Genomic DNA, 14,332 nt, shown 5'->3' with positions numbered 1-14,332 from the left:
ATGGTAATGCGATGTAATAATGTGATGCAATTGAATGCGTACCGTTCAACGTGCCTCCTCGTCAAGTAACGACATAATAACATAGCCAGGAATGAATTCCACACCTCTCGCGCGTAAGAAATACATTAATAATCATTAAGTTGACCTTAAGAAGTCAACGAACGGATAGTTCGTTGTCAGCAGGAGGGATGTATATCAATCATACGTCAGATTTTTTCCCTTCTTAATATCAATACGCTTTTTTTTGCAGAAAAAAATTTAATATCTAGCACTTTAAAGCGCCCCTCGTGTTTAACCGATCCTTCGATCAATCACTTTCGATGATTCAGTTAATTGTGACGCATCGATCGCGTGTCATGAATCGTCTCGGGGACGATCAGAGACGAGGTGGTGACCAAAAAGATCTCCAACGAAGCACCGTCACTTGTTTTGACAGACGCCAGAGATATACGAATGCATTTTGTTTGCTCATCTTTTCTTGGCCGACCCACTTCCCTTCGGTCCTCCATCATCGTGTCCCCTTCCTCTTGTCCTTGTTCGCTTTCAGTTCTCGCGTTCTTCCCCCATCCGCCTTCTGTACATCTTCCTTTCCTTTTGGGCCCCTTTCGATTCTTCGGCTCACCCTTCGCGTGCATACACTTATTTTTTTTCTTTCTCGCCACCGCCTGGCATAAATCTTCTTTCTGCTCGACGCCGAAGTTTCGGCACTTGCGTTTAGGCTTTCAACGCGTTTAGCGCATACGAGCGCACTGAGATGTTGTTGATTGAAATTGCCTTTGAATTTGGAGGAAACGAATATCATCACCGCTCGATTTTGATTACATTTACGTTCGCAGCACATATGTTATTTATTCCGTCGAGAGAGAAAAATAAAGTAAAAGATTTTTGTTTTTCTTGCAATTTTTAACAGCCATTACTAGCGAGCTATTGCGATTATCAACTGCCAATGTCGTTGTAATCAATATTAAAATATTAAAATCAGCATTTACATATGCTATTCTCTGATGCTATTTTTTGTGATATATCCCTTAAGCACAATATTACTTTATTTGAATCCTTAATATGCAGTTGACGTAAGCATCTATAATCAACATCTCGGCGAATGCACGTTATAAAAGTGCAATCGATGTATGTAATTAATTCAGTGTAAAAATCGAAGTAATTATGGAATACATGTGCATATGCGTATTTTTCTTAGTCCCCATGGCGCGGTAACATGAGTTCCATAGTATCGACTACCGGAGTACACGATTGTCAACTTGACGAAATTCGCACGATGATCCCCCCAGGTGTACTCGTCGTGACTCTCGGCACGATCCACGAGAATAATAAAAGGTTCTCAGGATCGTGGAGCGTGGAATCGCTCCGAGCTCCCGGCGGGCGGTCGGCATTGTCCGAAAAATGTGGATCGGGATCAGAGAAAGCGGGAAGCGGAGCAATATAAATGTTAATGCTACTGGACTTGAAAAGGTAAGGATGCGGACCACGGGGTAAGGGAAAAATTTAAAAAGGCGCGTCGGAAAAAAAACGAAGATGTTATGATTCGCTCTCGCTGATGTGTGGCTGTAATCCGCCCATCGCGAAAAAGCGCGCGATAAAATATATGAAAATATCTGATACATGGCGACATTTTTTTTATTTTTATCCCCTCAACACAATTTCGTTCCCCTCTTCTGTCCAGCGCAGGATTGTAGAGCGGATTGTAGTCGGACGAAGAGCGAACGGAGTCGTACTTGAAATACGCTGTCACGCGTAGTGGAATTCACGCGCAAAAAGCAACGCAAGCATGTCTCTGTGTGAGTTACGTTTCCCCCTCTTTCTCTTTTTCCCTCGAGTAAGCTTGTAACGTGACGCTGTAATAAATTTCGGCGACCGAGGCAGCCGCAACAACGTTTTCGCCGCACTTGCGTGGCCGTCCCGTAGAAAAAGAATTCCCGACAGACCGCGTACAACACACCAAGCACGCCTTCTCCTCTCTTCTTCACTCAGTCGCCCTTCCTTTCGTAGTCGCGGCACTTACGACCTTTTGAAGGTAGCGTCCACCCCCCACACGTGCGCGCACCTTTTCATTTACATGTGCCACGTGATTCATGTTTCTCGAGGCAGACGCGGTAGAATTTCGCTTCCCGGGGTAGAGGACACGACCCAAAAATCCAAGGGCGTGTTTCGCGGTGAAAACGCGACGTGTCGTACGCTATCCCGCTGGCTGTTATTTATGTTCGCGGTGTCTGCCGACATATCGTCGAGATTACAGACATTCCTCGAAAAATTCGTTTGTCGAGTACTCCGGGGACCGTCAAGGATTCCGGGCGGTGGGCAGGAAAATTAAGAGAGCAGAAGTATACGAGAGCACGTCTGAAGAGGCGAATCCTCTCTTGACGGTCGAATTGCTTTATTAAACGAATGCGTGAGATAAACGTCGTCATGGGAATGGAAATTTTTTTTAAGAAGTCATTTCACATGATGTTTGCTTAATTGTATACTCGTTTTAATACTTGTCATATTTTTCATTAGAAAAATTTTAATCTAGTTCGTTACAATGTCAAACTATGGCATACATCGTTATTAATTAATACTACTTTCATTTAATTAATTAATACTACTTGCATTTAATTTTTTACATATTGCGATTAATTTCTCTTCGAAATATCGATAAAGCACGTACATTCTATTTTATTATTTTTCAATTTTTATTTTTTTTTGTAGAGATTTATTATTGCGAGATAATGGGAGATCATGTTAATTATTTTCAGATGCATTATTTCCAGACTCTGAATATAATTTACAATGGATGACTGATGCTCTTCGCATCTCTGTTTATTATACTTTTTTTTCCATAATGTTATATGTCATAAAGCGGACCAATATCCGCGGAACATTCGATCAATATGAAAAATCAGTACGAGCGACAAAAGCACAAGTATAAAGACATAAAGAGAAAAGTAATCTCTTCAAGGAAATAGAATATACTGGCCATCATTAAGGTTATTTTTGAATCGCTCGTCTGATAATCCCACAAAATCGTCCACTCCAGAGAGTCGTCGCTTTTACCCTTCAACAGGTTTTCCGATTGAAAATTCGAAATCTTCTGATCTCGACGCGACCTCCGTTTGGGTCCATGGAAGCCAGTCGGAATCAACTATGGGCGCATAATCCGCCGACAATGGGCGGCATCTAAACGGAGATTTATCTATTGACAACGGAGACCCTATGCTCAGATCAACGTCGTTTGGTTAAATCGACCGTATAAGATGTCTAAGCCTTAATTCTGATTTATCGACAATCTGGCGCAGACTGCGGCGAAAGTCTTCATCATTGGCGTAAAGCGATCGCGGTTGCATCAATTCTTTATTATATTACTTTTGGAATATAATCTCTCGTAATGACGATCGTTAGGCCGGCTTTGATAATCGAGTCTCCCCTTAAAAGCGATTTAATTAGAGCGACGATGAAATTATTCTCATTTATGGACATTCATTAAGAATAAAGTATAATTTGCGTCAAATTAGAAGTTTTATTCCTCATAAAATATTCAATATATCTATAGGTATCAAAGTATTATCATAAATCGTTTTAAATGGTACATTTTAAATGTTTATAATATAATATTGAATATACAAATATTGAAATATACAAAATGTACTTTTATTTTTTTATATCAAAAAAATACGAAAATTCTTTTAAATCAGAATATATATTTTCTCTTAAGAATTTTTATATCTTTCTTTTTTCTCTTTTTTCTTCTCGTATTATATCAATTTATCACAGGAGTATAGTTACTTTCAAAGTTTCTCGAGATGCATATACTAGATATACGGGTTGTGAACTTGTAAAGCATTCCGCAGAACGGAAGACAGATGTGGAGTTTGCGGCAGCCATCGAATTTTGGAAACGTGCCCGTGCATACATGTAGCAATGGACGCGGGACGAATACAATATTCTGCAAATTCGAGAATGTCGACCGTCAATGCATGGTCACGTGCCACGCGACTGAATCCACCATGTGTGATAATTAATTCAAAAAGCCGCTCTTCCAAAACTTACCGCAACCGCGAATACTATAATAATACCAACACGTAATCGACCCAAGGAGGCCGCGTCCGAAAACCGCTCAGCGGGGATGCTATTATGTCGGAAATGGAGGAGATCGTGAAACGTGAAAAAATGCGGCGACTCCTTTCACAAGTAATTCATTGCTTGACCTACGCGCCTTCTTGTCGGGTAAAGCCATTAATTTTTGCGTTAAAATGGATCGCTCATCCCTTTATCGTATATCGTCGTAAAAATGTCTCGTATTGTTTCATTTTAAACGTTTAATGAGCGCATATTAATTGCATGGATGAAGATAATAAAAAATAATGTTACGAGCAAACTTAACTTGGGTTATAAAATAATTAGACGTGATGCAGCAAAGCAATAAAAAAGATTTTAGCAAAAAGCAAATGGTTTTGAAAAAAAATTCCACAAGTATCTTTTACATTTTCTATGTTAATTATTTACGATTTTAATATTTGTTTTTATCGTTTTATGTATATTAATAAAATATTATATAAACGAATGTATAAGTTAAAAACTACCATTTCGAAAATAAAATGTAATGTTGGGATTACGAAGGACGGATAAAACAGGCGCTTGAATTATTTTGAGCTACAAGAGCTCAATTGCATCTGGCATGGACACACATGTAATATACTATCAGAAATAGTGCTATACACTTCCGAACAACGCAATAAAATGCAATAAAAATGTAATTTCCGTAGCCTCTCCACTTGATCCGAAAATAGATAGCCGCAATTTTTCACCGCGAGGGTGGCCAACGGGACAATATCTGATGGAAAGTCGAAGGTGTGTGCAAGATCCGACAACGTGAAAAAATGCAACCAACCCTTTCCCAAATAATTCTTTGTTTGACCTGCGCACTTTCACGTCCGGGAAAGCCATTAATTCCGCTGTCAGAATGGATCGAGCAGAACCAGGTAGAAAATCGTTACGCCCAGACATATCGACACCCTTCCTGAATTCCGATAGAAGCTGCACAACGTCTAATGGAACTTTCGCGGGTTTCGATAGAAAGTGCACTCTTCCATGTATATATGTATGTATGTGTGTGAATAATATATATATATATATATATACATATATATACACATATTCAATGCAGACAATAATGAAAAAGAGCGTACTCGCAATGTGAGAAGTCGCGTATGAATGCGTCGTATCGATTTGCTCGTACATTATGCAATACAACGATAATATATTATTTTGCATTAATCTAATTATTTCTATTAAACATTATTTTAAACATATTTTTCTAAAAATAATAAATTAATTTAGAAACGTGAAATATTTGTCAAAATTTAATAAATAATTTCTATACAAACTTCTAATTACTGCAAAAAACCAGTAATAAAAGTAATAATTTATAAATTCATGATTCGAAATTATTATATTATATTCAACATGGACATCGACAATATACTTTTTGCAAATACTGTACCCGCAGCAAGGCGCTGTTGGTATACTAATTACAATATATCTCGATCGATCCGCACTGTAATCGTCTGTAATTGTTGTTGGAGTGATGATTAATTGTTTTGTTGATGCGTACACCAGCAAAAGCGCGTTACGCACGACAGATTGGTGTGTTATTATAAATAATTATACAAATCATTTCTCCGACACCTCGTTTATCATTGAGTTAATTATCGATGGTCGGATTAATTATAATATTGACAGACTCTGACAGCTAGACATAGCTTCACTAATGCATTTTGATGTATTTTAAAAAGAATGTCGTCGGTTAATCAATAGAAATTATGAGATACCGATCATATCCAATTTATGGCATAAAACTAAAAGGAATAAAATACTGAAAGCATTTTTAAAAAATTTCAAGGTCTTGAAGTGTCTCGATAGTACTTTGCAAGTTTTGAAAAGTTCTTAAAGTTTTGAAAATCCCTCAGAGTTTCCAAGTTTTTGAGAGTCTCGATGAACTTGAAAGGTAGTTAACGTCGTGAAAAGAATGAACGGTCAATATTCTATGAGAAGCCGCTATTTGTTTGAACGCGCTGGAATAACTCATGGAATTAATATTTGCGATTATTAGCGTTCTTGATTGCAACATTTGAATTTCTTTTTGTATCAAAATATAAAATGTGTCAATAATATTTAACTAAAAAATACACTAAAAAATTTATTATATTATAACCAAAAAACTTTAAAAAATTTATTATATTTAACAATTCTCTGCATTCTAATCAAAAATGATGTATGTTTCCTTCGAATGTGGCAATTATTATTAATCCATTGGAAAAGTAGTATTATTCGAGATAAATCAACCGGCACATCTTCACAGCTCACGGAATTAAAAAAAAATTCACACCCTGAGTGGGAAATCTTTCGTCCGCATAAATATTCAGCCGGAATCTCGGTATGCTTTTAACACTGTGCGCCGCTTAAAGTTGGTCTGCTCATCCTGGCGAACTTGGCGGAACGTTATTGCATTTTATATTTCGCGGATCTAAGGATGCATGTGTCCGATCTATGTGTCGGCCGACTCCACTTTTTCGCGTATGAGTCTAAATTAAAGTACGTGAGGGATTCGCCCGAAGGTGCCGTAAAATATTCGCGTTAACCCCTCGCGCCGCGTCGCATCGTCTACCCCCGTACTGCGGCAGCAAAACGCCGCAGCCCCTACCATCCCTGCTATACACGCTCTCACCATATACTATAGCGTACCTATTATGCGCGATGTCGGTGAGGTAACCCAAATAACTGCGTGATGGAAACCGCCAACTGCGTTTTCCGTAGACGGTGCTTCGTCGCTACGCTTCAAAATTGCCGGGCGCTTATAAACGATTTTGTGAGCGATCTCTATCTCTCTGTCTTACTCTCTGTCTCTCTTTCTCTCTCTCATACGGCAGAAAAGTCCTAAAGCCGCAACGCGCGAACGTCAAAATGAAAATATTTGTGTAACCCTTGACGCGACGTGATCTCATCGTCGTAACTTCTGTAGCAAAGCGTTATAAAGTACAGAATATCCGACGATTCCTACCGCATTTCCGCAACCGTCTCGAGAATGTTATTTCGCATTCGTTGAAAGTCTCCGAAATCGAGTTGTTTTCCGATAAAATTGATCGCGATGTGAAATTGTTAGTAATAAATATATAATATATTATTAATATTTTTATACCCGTAGATCGGACGCTTTACACGATTGTTAATTACACCAATTAAAAAACTTCTAATTAATTTAAAAAACTTTCAATTTCTGCAAGAAATTATATAATATTAATAATAATAAAGACGTTTTAGAATTATTATCATTTTTCAAGAAATTGAGAGTAGTCAAATTTCATTTCGGTTTTAGCTTAATCCAGAATAGAATATCATCATACCGCACTGCAGTACTATCGAAACGCCATGTATATCACTTTCTCACATTTCCCATTTCGTGTAACGCGTAAAGCGAACATGGTAGTTTCACGCCGCGCGAGCAACTATGCGGATCACTGCATTGCACTCGAGGAATTTGAAGGGAACCGGCTACATATCTTACCCGATTTCACACGTCGCGAAACATGGGATTGCACGTAAAAAAATTCTAATTAAAATCATTGATCGTCATGAGGGTCACTGACTTTAACAATTCGCCAGCGGTACGCGACTGGACTAAAAAAGTGTACGCTTGGAATTTCTTAATTAAGTTGAAATGCGTACCACCTTCATTTCATGAATTTCCACCGTTTTCTTATATTTGAAGTTTCACAAAGTGGAATGGTACAAGAACATAATTTTAATGTTTTGATTCAGAAATGTCACAAGAATAGAAATTTCTGATTTTACAGAATTACATTAAAATGTTTCTAATAAATTAATTTTGTTACATTTCCAGGGTCTGTGTAATTGTAATGTAATATGTTCCACGAGTTTTGTAACGGTCATATTACAAGAACGAGCGATTTTTCAAATATTTTATTATTAAATTAAGAGCAATTTTTCCGAAATTATGAAAAATCGTTTTTCGATATTCAGTTGGTATATTAGATTATATCTTTACAAAGCTATATATATTTTAATAACAAATCTGCAAGTATTATCATGTAATATAATATTATGATATCTTCACATTGTTATAGATTTTTGAATTAATCTGAAAATAATGGAAATATGAGATATATTTGTCGATAATGTATAATCGGCAGTTCCACTCCGAAATTATAATTGACACGTAAAATTAACTCGACAATATTTTCTGCGATTGTGTAAATATAATGGAACGATACTGACAGGAAAATATGTATTTAGCGAGCGGGCATGAAGATAGTCGGTAAAATCTGGCTTACAAGCGGTTGGAAAACGTAAATATCGGGAATGGTGGTGGATCAACAAAATGGCTGCCACACGTGTCGATTTTAATATTTACTGCATCGTAGTGCGGTAGCTACAAGTCGAGGTGAACTGAATGTAGGACGTTACTTTACGGACGTCAGTTCGTTCAATGTTAGTTGGCTGAACGTATCGGAGCCTTGCCCAAACACTCGGCCCGCGCTGGCAGATGTTTAGCTTACCGTGTACTCTGTTTACGTAGCTTAATCGAAAAATCATAAGTGCAGGCGATATCGCGTAGACGTACGACTATTATACAACGGCGTGCTCCACTCATGAAAGCAGAACGTTGCCGGAAGCAAAGTGCGGCGTCGATCTCGAGCTCCTATATATTTGTGAATTTCTGAATGGTTGTTTCGAAGCGAGAAAGAATATGTTATGTTAATCGTCGACACATTATTTTATTTAAAAAATGGAGAAACGACAAAAAAATTTTGGATATAAACAGGGCGATAAAATAAAGTTTAGATTTGTCGCTAATGATTAAAAATAAAATTAAAATAGAATTACTATTGTATTATTTTATCAATATTCCCCTTAAAGTAAAATTTTATTGAAAATTATTCAATATTATTGTAAAAAATATTTTTACAGTAATATAATAATATAATAAAAATATAATAAAAATATAATAAAAAAATATCATGTCACGTAGAAAGAATATTTCTTAATTTAGTACTAGGATATATATATATATATATATATATATATATATATATATTCCTTGTTTTCGAAATTATATTATAACCGATTGATATCAATTGATAAATTTCACATGACATGATCATTATATGATCATAATAACGTGTCATGAAATATTATTATAGAAAATCCTGTTAATGCATAACATAATTATGAACTTGATGTAATCAAGATAATAATTTAATTCACCACATATAATATTGAATATATTTGTGCGCGATATATCGATATACACTCTACCAGGATCTTCCTCAGGCGTGTTAGATCATGTACATCATAGCTTAGAACCGTCCCCGGAGATTTATTCGAACTACTGATAGCAAGGTATGGCTGGTAGTGACACCAATCAATGTATACTCATGTATAACATGGGAACGTTTAGCCATCTGCAGGCTACGGATTTAGATAGGGTTGGCTATGAAGAGGGAAATCTAGTTGCCTTGGGTTCCTAATTATCCCAAGATCGACTCGCTGCGGGTGAACAGGTATAAACAGTGATTCTCAGTTGGATAGTGATCAAAGTGGCTCATCTATATCGCCCGTCTCCTGTAGTTGATGATTTTGTGCCGACGTTTATTATAGCTTCATTGATTAACGCGAATTTAGGAACATAAATTGATATGGAAAACATAGAGAATGTGTATTTTAAAAATTTAAGAATATATTACCCAAAAATCTTTATATGGGTGAAGTGATATTTTAATTATCTCTTGTGTTATTATATAATAAATATTGAAATGTAAGTAAAAGATAAGATTTTAATAAAATATGATAGATATATGTAAGATATATGTAATATATATGTAAGATTTTAATAAAATATGTGTATATGTGTAAAATTTTAATAAAATTGATAGGAATTATTGGATGTTAACAGTTTTAGTAAAAGGAATGTAAAAATAAATGACGTTACTTTTATACCATAGTATTTCCGTTCACCGCCCGTCTCTCGAATCTTTTCGCTCGCCGTATTCGTAGTCTTACTTTATACATGCTTGCTATCAATCACGTCACTTTCATACAAGCATATTGACTGCAGTCATTAATCTCATTTCGAGAGCTCGCTCTGGCATCGATCGTAAGTACCGATATCATGCATTCTCGATAGTGGTTTAAATGTGATAATGTAAGCTAGAGCAACGCTACTATAAATTCCTTCTATGCGATTTACATATCTTACGTATTTTTACTTCTTTTTTAGTTAAATTATAACGTATTGTGTTAGTGGTATCCATACGTCGATGTTCCAGATATATTACGCGACGTATCTGCAATATATCTGCGTCAAATATATATTTCGAGCCAATTATATCGGTATCGATCCGACGGTTTCAACAAATTTCAAAAAACGCACGTGCATCTACATAATAGTACGCAAATAATATATTCACGCGCGATCGTCCGGCGTACGAATAAAAAAACATGTTAATATTTAACATCAATATCGTACGCGCATTTTAACGCGATGTGTCATAGTCGCGATGCTCGATTTGAGTTGTGAATTTAATTTACAGGCAGGACACGCGCACGCATATTCTTTGAGATACGAGCGGTCCGTGCTTACAAGACGTAATGAATTTCGTGGCTCGCGCCAACACATTAGGCGTTCGTAATCTCGCGTAAAAAGACGTCGTCTGTCGATTCGGCAGCTGTTTCGTGTTTCGAGTCAATGGTATTTTCAAGATAGGTTCTTCGTGCATCCACGATGAGTTATCGCGTGTCAATGTATTTCGAGGATTTAATTATTCCTGGTATCTCTCTACGTTCATCTACGGCATATTAATCATATGCTAATCAAAAGCCGTTAATATATCTACATTGAACATCACGCACGGATTTATCGACATGTGATGTCGAGATCGTCTATTCTCGGAAAAAAAATATGATAAGGAAATTGAGATTGAGCGCACGTATTTTTTATAACTCAATTAGTCTACGAGACTGATTTTAAATATCTACGTATAAGCAAACACTCAGACAATACATACATCAAAATTCATATTGCATTCATTAAATATTTACCCGGGTTTTATTATTACCTTATTTACTATTGATTTAATTATGATCATGACATTGTAATATCTCACTGAAAATATACAATACGAAAAAAAGTAAATAACGTTTCTCGCAAATTGTGCAATATTGCATCGGTAAATAAAGATCCGATAAAGAGTTAATACATCATTTCAATGAATGTCGGTGCTTTTATTTGAATTGCGCAGATTGCGTAAAGCAGAAACAAAGCATGTTCATTCTATGGACTCCTGACAATATTGCTTACCCGAAAATCGGGATACCTATTTCGCGTCAAATCAATATAAATATACCGAGACATTATTGAGCGCAATGTGCGGATGTGCGTGGTACTATAATATTCGAGACAGTATTATTGGTAAAAAGGGAGCACTGCAATATTTCTGAGAATTCTTCGGGAGAACGTAAGGCATTCTTTATATCTCCTTCTATTGCCGACTGTAATGTATATTATTGCCTCCCATTTTTATTGCATTACCTTCTGTCCCAACCGGCAACAAGAGCGCGCAGTTGTTAAACAGTCGTTACTTCGGTATCTCGATTCGATAAAAATATGCAAATATCATGACACTCGAAAAGCTCCGCCGTTGAATTTTTCGCGGTGTTCGCCGTTAAATTTGGTTCAATTAAGTACGCATATACAAATACACGAGCGAAAGGAACATATTGAGCCGCGACAGAAGCCAACGTTCATTATGTAGCAGTTGCCTTGCAAAAAAGACGATGTGGATTGTTTTCCGAAGGAATGGATTGCGAATAACGAAGTGAACGCTACGATCCGCACAGGCGAGTCGATTTTTTTTATCGCCATATCGATTATTTGACCAACGATATTTCGAGACAGTCTCTCTCGAAAGCAAACACGAATTTAGATTTCCAGTTGATTTATAAATAAACTGAAAATATCTGCAGCGTAGTGCTACGGCTCGTCATGTATCGAAACCGAAAAACGCGAATGTTAAAAAACGTCAATTATATAACTGAAACACACGCGCGTTATTATGCATGAATATGCTTTGGAATCATGGCGTAATATTTCGAAATTTACGCGTTGAGTCCACTTGTCCCGTATTCCAAATTAATCTTCGAAAAGTCAAATAAAAATTTCCCACTTAAAATTTTTAAATGAGACGTTAATTCGACACGATTGAAATCATTGACGATTTCTCGAGAAACTAAAAACTATAGTTACACAAATTAAATCTTCGGTTAATTTTGCTCTCGCATAATTATAGTACCGACGTTCCAATTATATGTAATGTTATAAGTGAAATAATTATTACGTTTAGATATTTTTAGTAGCTTTTGTTTTTAGAAAATCAATACTTAAACAAGACCAGAAAGTCAAATTGTTGTCTTTTCTTTGAAGACAACGCGTGTTTAAGTGAAATTATTTTATGAAAGAGTTCATCTTTCACACGCAAACATACACATTAATGCATATTATACAAATGTTTTTTATAAGCACAATCATATCATGCACTCTCAAAATTATAATAATTACTTACAGTTTTTCCGCGATGAGCAAGCTCGCCAGGTCACCAGGTATTTGCGTCAGGCCGCGATAAGAGCAATCGACCTCTTGTCCGCCGCACGTGCATGCCCAAGGACACCTGATTGGATTCAAATCGTCCATCGTACCCGTCATACTACCGAGGCCGAAACTACCGATCCCGGTGCCATGCGAGGCGCCGCCACCGAGCACGGATAATATTAGCAAAAGTCCCCAGGCGCAAACTACGGAGCCGCAGCTGACGCCGAGCAGACGTAGCGACCAGGCGGGCGTCATGGCACGCGCCATCGCCAGGATCTTGCGATTGATGTCCTTCACGGCGCGATTCGGCCCGTCGAGGAATCTGGCGATGTTGCCGGCGCGGCTCTTGGGCAGAATATTGTCTGGATTGTGCTGAGCGAAACAGGACGGCTCACCGCCGGCGAACTGACTCACGTTGATGCCCGGGTAGACGTAACTAGGCCCAGCTGGCTCCAGAAAGGAAGATATCTCCTGATCCTCCGTTGGAGGGCAACCGAGGATGCGCACTGGACGAAGTATCGGATCCTGTTCTAATCGAATGATGGCGTTCTCCGGATCGTGGTATCTCAGATTCCGGTGTTCTGGTCTCTCCGTCGATTTTCCTCTCGGGCAGTTCCGTCGGCGATCATGAACACGACAAGGCCGGCTTCGGTCTCTTCGGCAGGGTGGCTCCGCGTGGGTTCGTATTATGTGACAGGACACTCTGTGCCGATGAGCAGCGCAGATTCTCCTTGCCGGTTGCTCGTCGTCGTTGCCGTTGTCGTTGCCGTCGTCCAACGCCTTTTCCGAACGCTTCGAACGCGCGTCGGAATTATTACCGGTCGATTGTAGCTCCAAGGTTGCGCCGTTGAGTTCCTCCGGTTGACGTTTGCAGTGTATCAAGATCGGGACGGCGTTGTCGATCGTCGACACTATGGGGCTTTGCGGCCGCTTTGTTTTCTCGCTTCCGATCCTTTCATTGAGGTCTACACCTTCGTCGATCGATCCCAGCCCGGTGTCCACCGCGGCCAGATCTGAACCGTAGTCGGTATCGGAGTCCTGCGTCTCGGTCGTTTGGATATTCTCACCTTCTTGTTGACTAGGTCTCCTCGATGGTTGCTCGCAGGCTAGACCATCCAGCGGGCCCTTTCGGGGGCCGTTTCCGTGGCCCCCTTTCTCGCCGCTCGCTGGTTCCTTCAACGAATTGTTATCCACCACTAACAGCACCACCCGTTCCCGCGCATCCTGCGGTACAGCTCCCACTGACTTTATCTTGATGCTGGTTTTCGGCCAAGGATCTACCGTACCCGAGTGGGTACGTGGCTTGTATCGCGAAAAGATCTTCTATCGATACTTTGCGGTGCGTAGACAATCATTTACTGTTTCAAATAACGCCAATGATATTAGATGTCGAATCGATTTCAGTTCGGTATGCAATGATCGGATGGATTATAAATACACGACAAAATTATGCACTAGACGAAACAAGTGCGTTAATGGATGGAGGATAATCGGTACGTTGTCAACGATTATTTCTTACATGGGCATTATTAGCATTAACGAGCCGCTCAAATGTATCGATGAAATGGCCAAGAAGTTTATACGGGGAAGAGGCATCACCTGCAACAAAGTATATACATCAAGATTAAAAAAATATTTACAGAAAAAAGCTTAAATTTCATAATCATTTATAAC

The 14,332-nt window shown here is 38.3% G+C and overlaps 1 protein-coding gene across 2 annotated transcripts in view; it reads right to left on the bottom strand.

The window, feature by feature from the left end:
- The window catches only part of Sli (slit guidance ligand), a 322,565-nt gene extending 308,585 nt beyond the window's left edge, over positions 1-13,980 (bottom strand). For both annotated transcript variants that reach the window (XM_083092293.1, XM_083092303.1), the window contains exon 1: positions 12,633-13,980. In XM_083092293.1, coding sequence (XP_082948419.1) covers positions 12,633-12,925 — 293 coding nt within the window. In that variant the 5' untranslated portion in view covers positions 12,926-13,980. The remainder of the gene's footprint in view (positions 1-12,632) is intronic.
- Between the last annotated feature and the right edge of the window lie 352 nt (positions 13,981-14,332).

The sequence above is a fragment of the Camponotus vicinus genome, unplaced genomic scaffold (genome assembly GCF_025532165.1).
Source record: "Camponotus vicinus isolate PSW18456_S1 unplaced genomic scaffold, iyCamVici1.0 SCAF_1, whole genome shotgun sequence".
NCBI classification, from domain to species: Eukaryota; Metazoa; Arthropoda; class Insecta; order Hymenoptera; family Formicidae; genus Camponotus; species Camponotus vicinus.
This window is presented reverse-complemented; position numbering and strand designations above follow the sequence as displayed.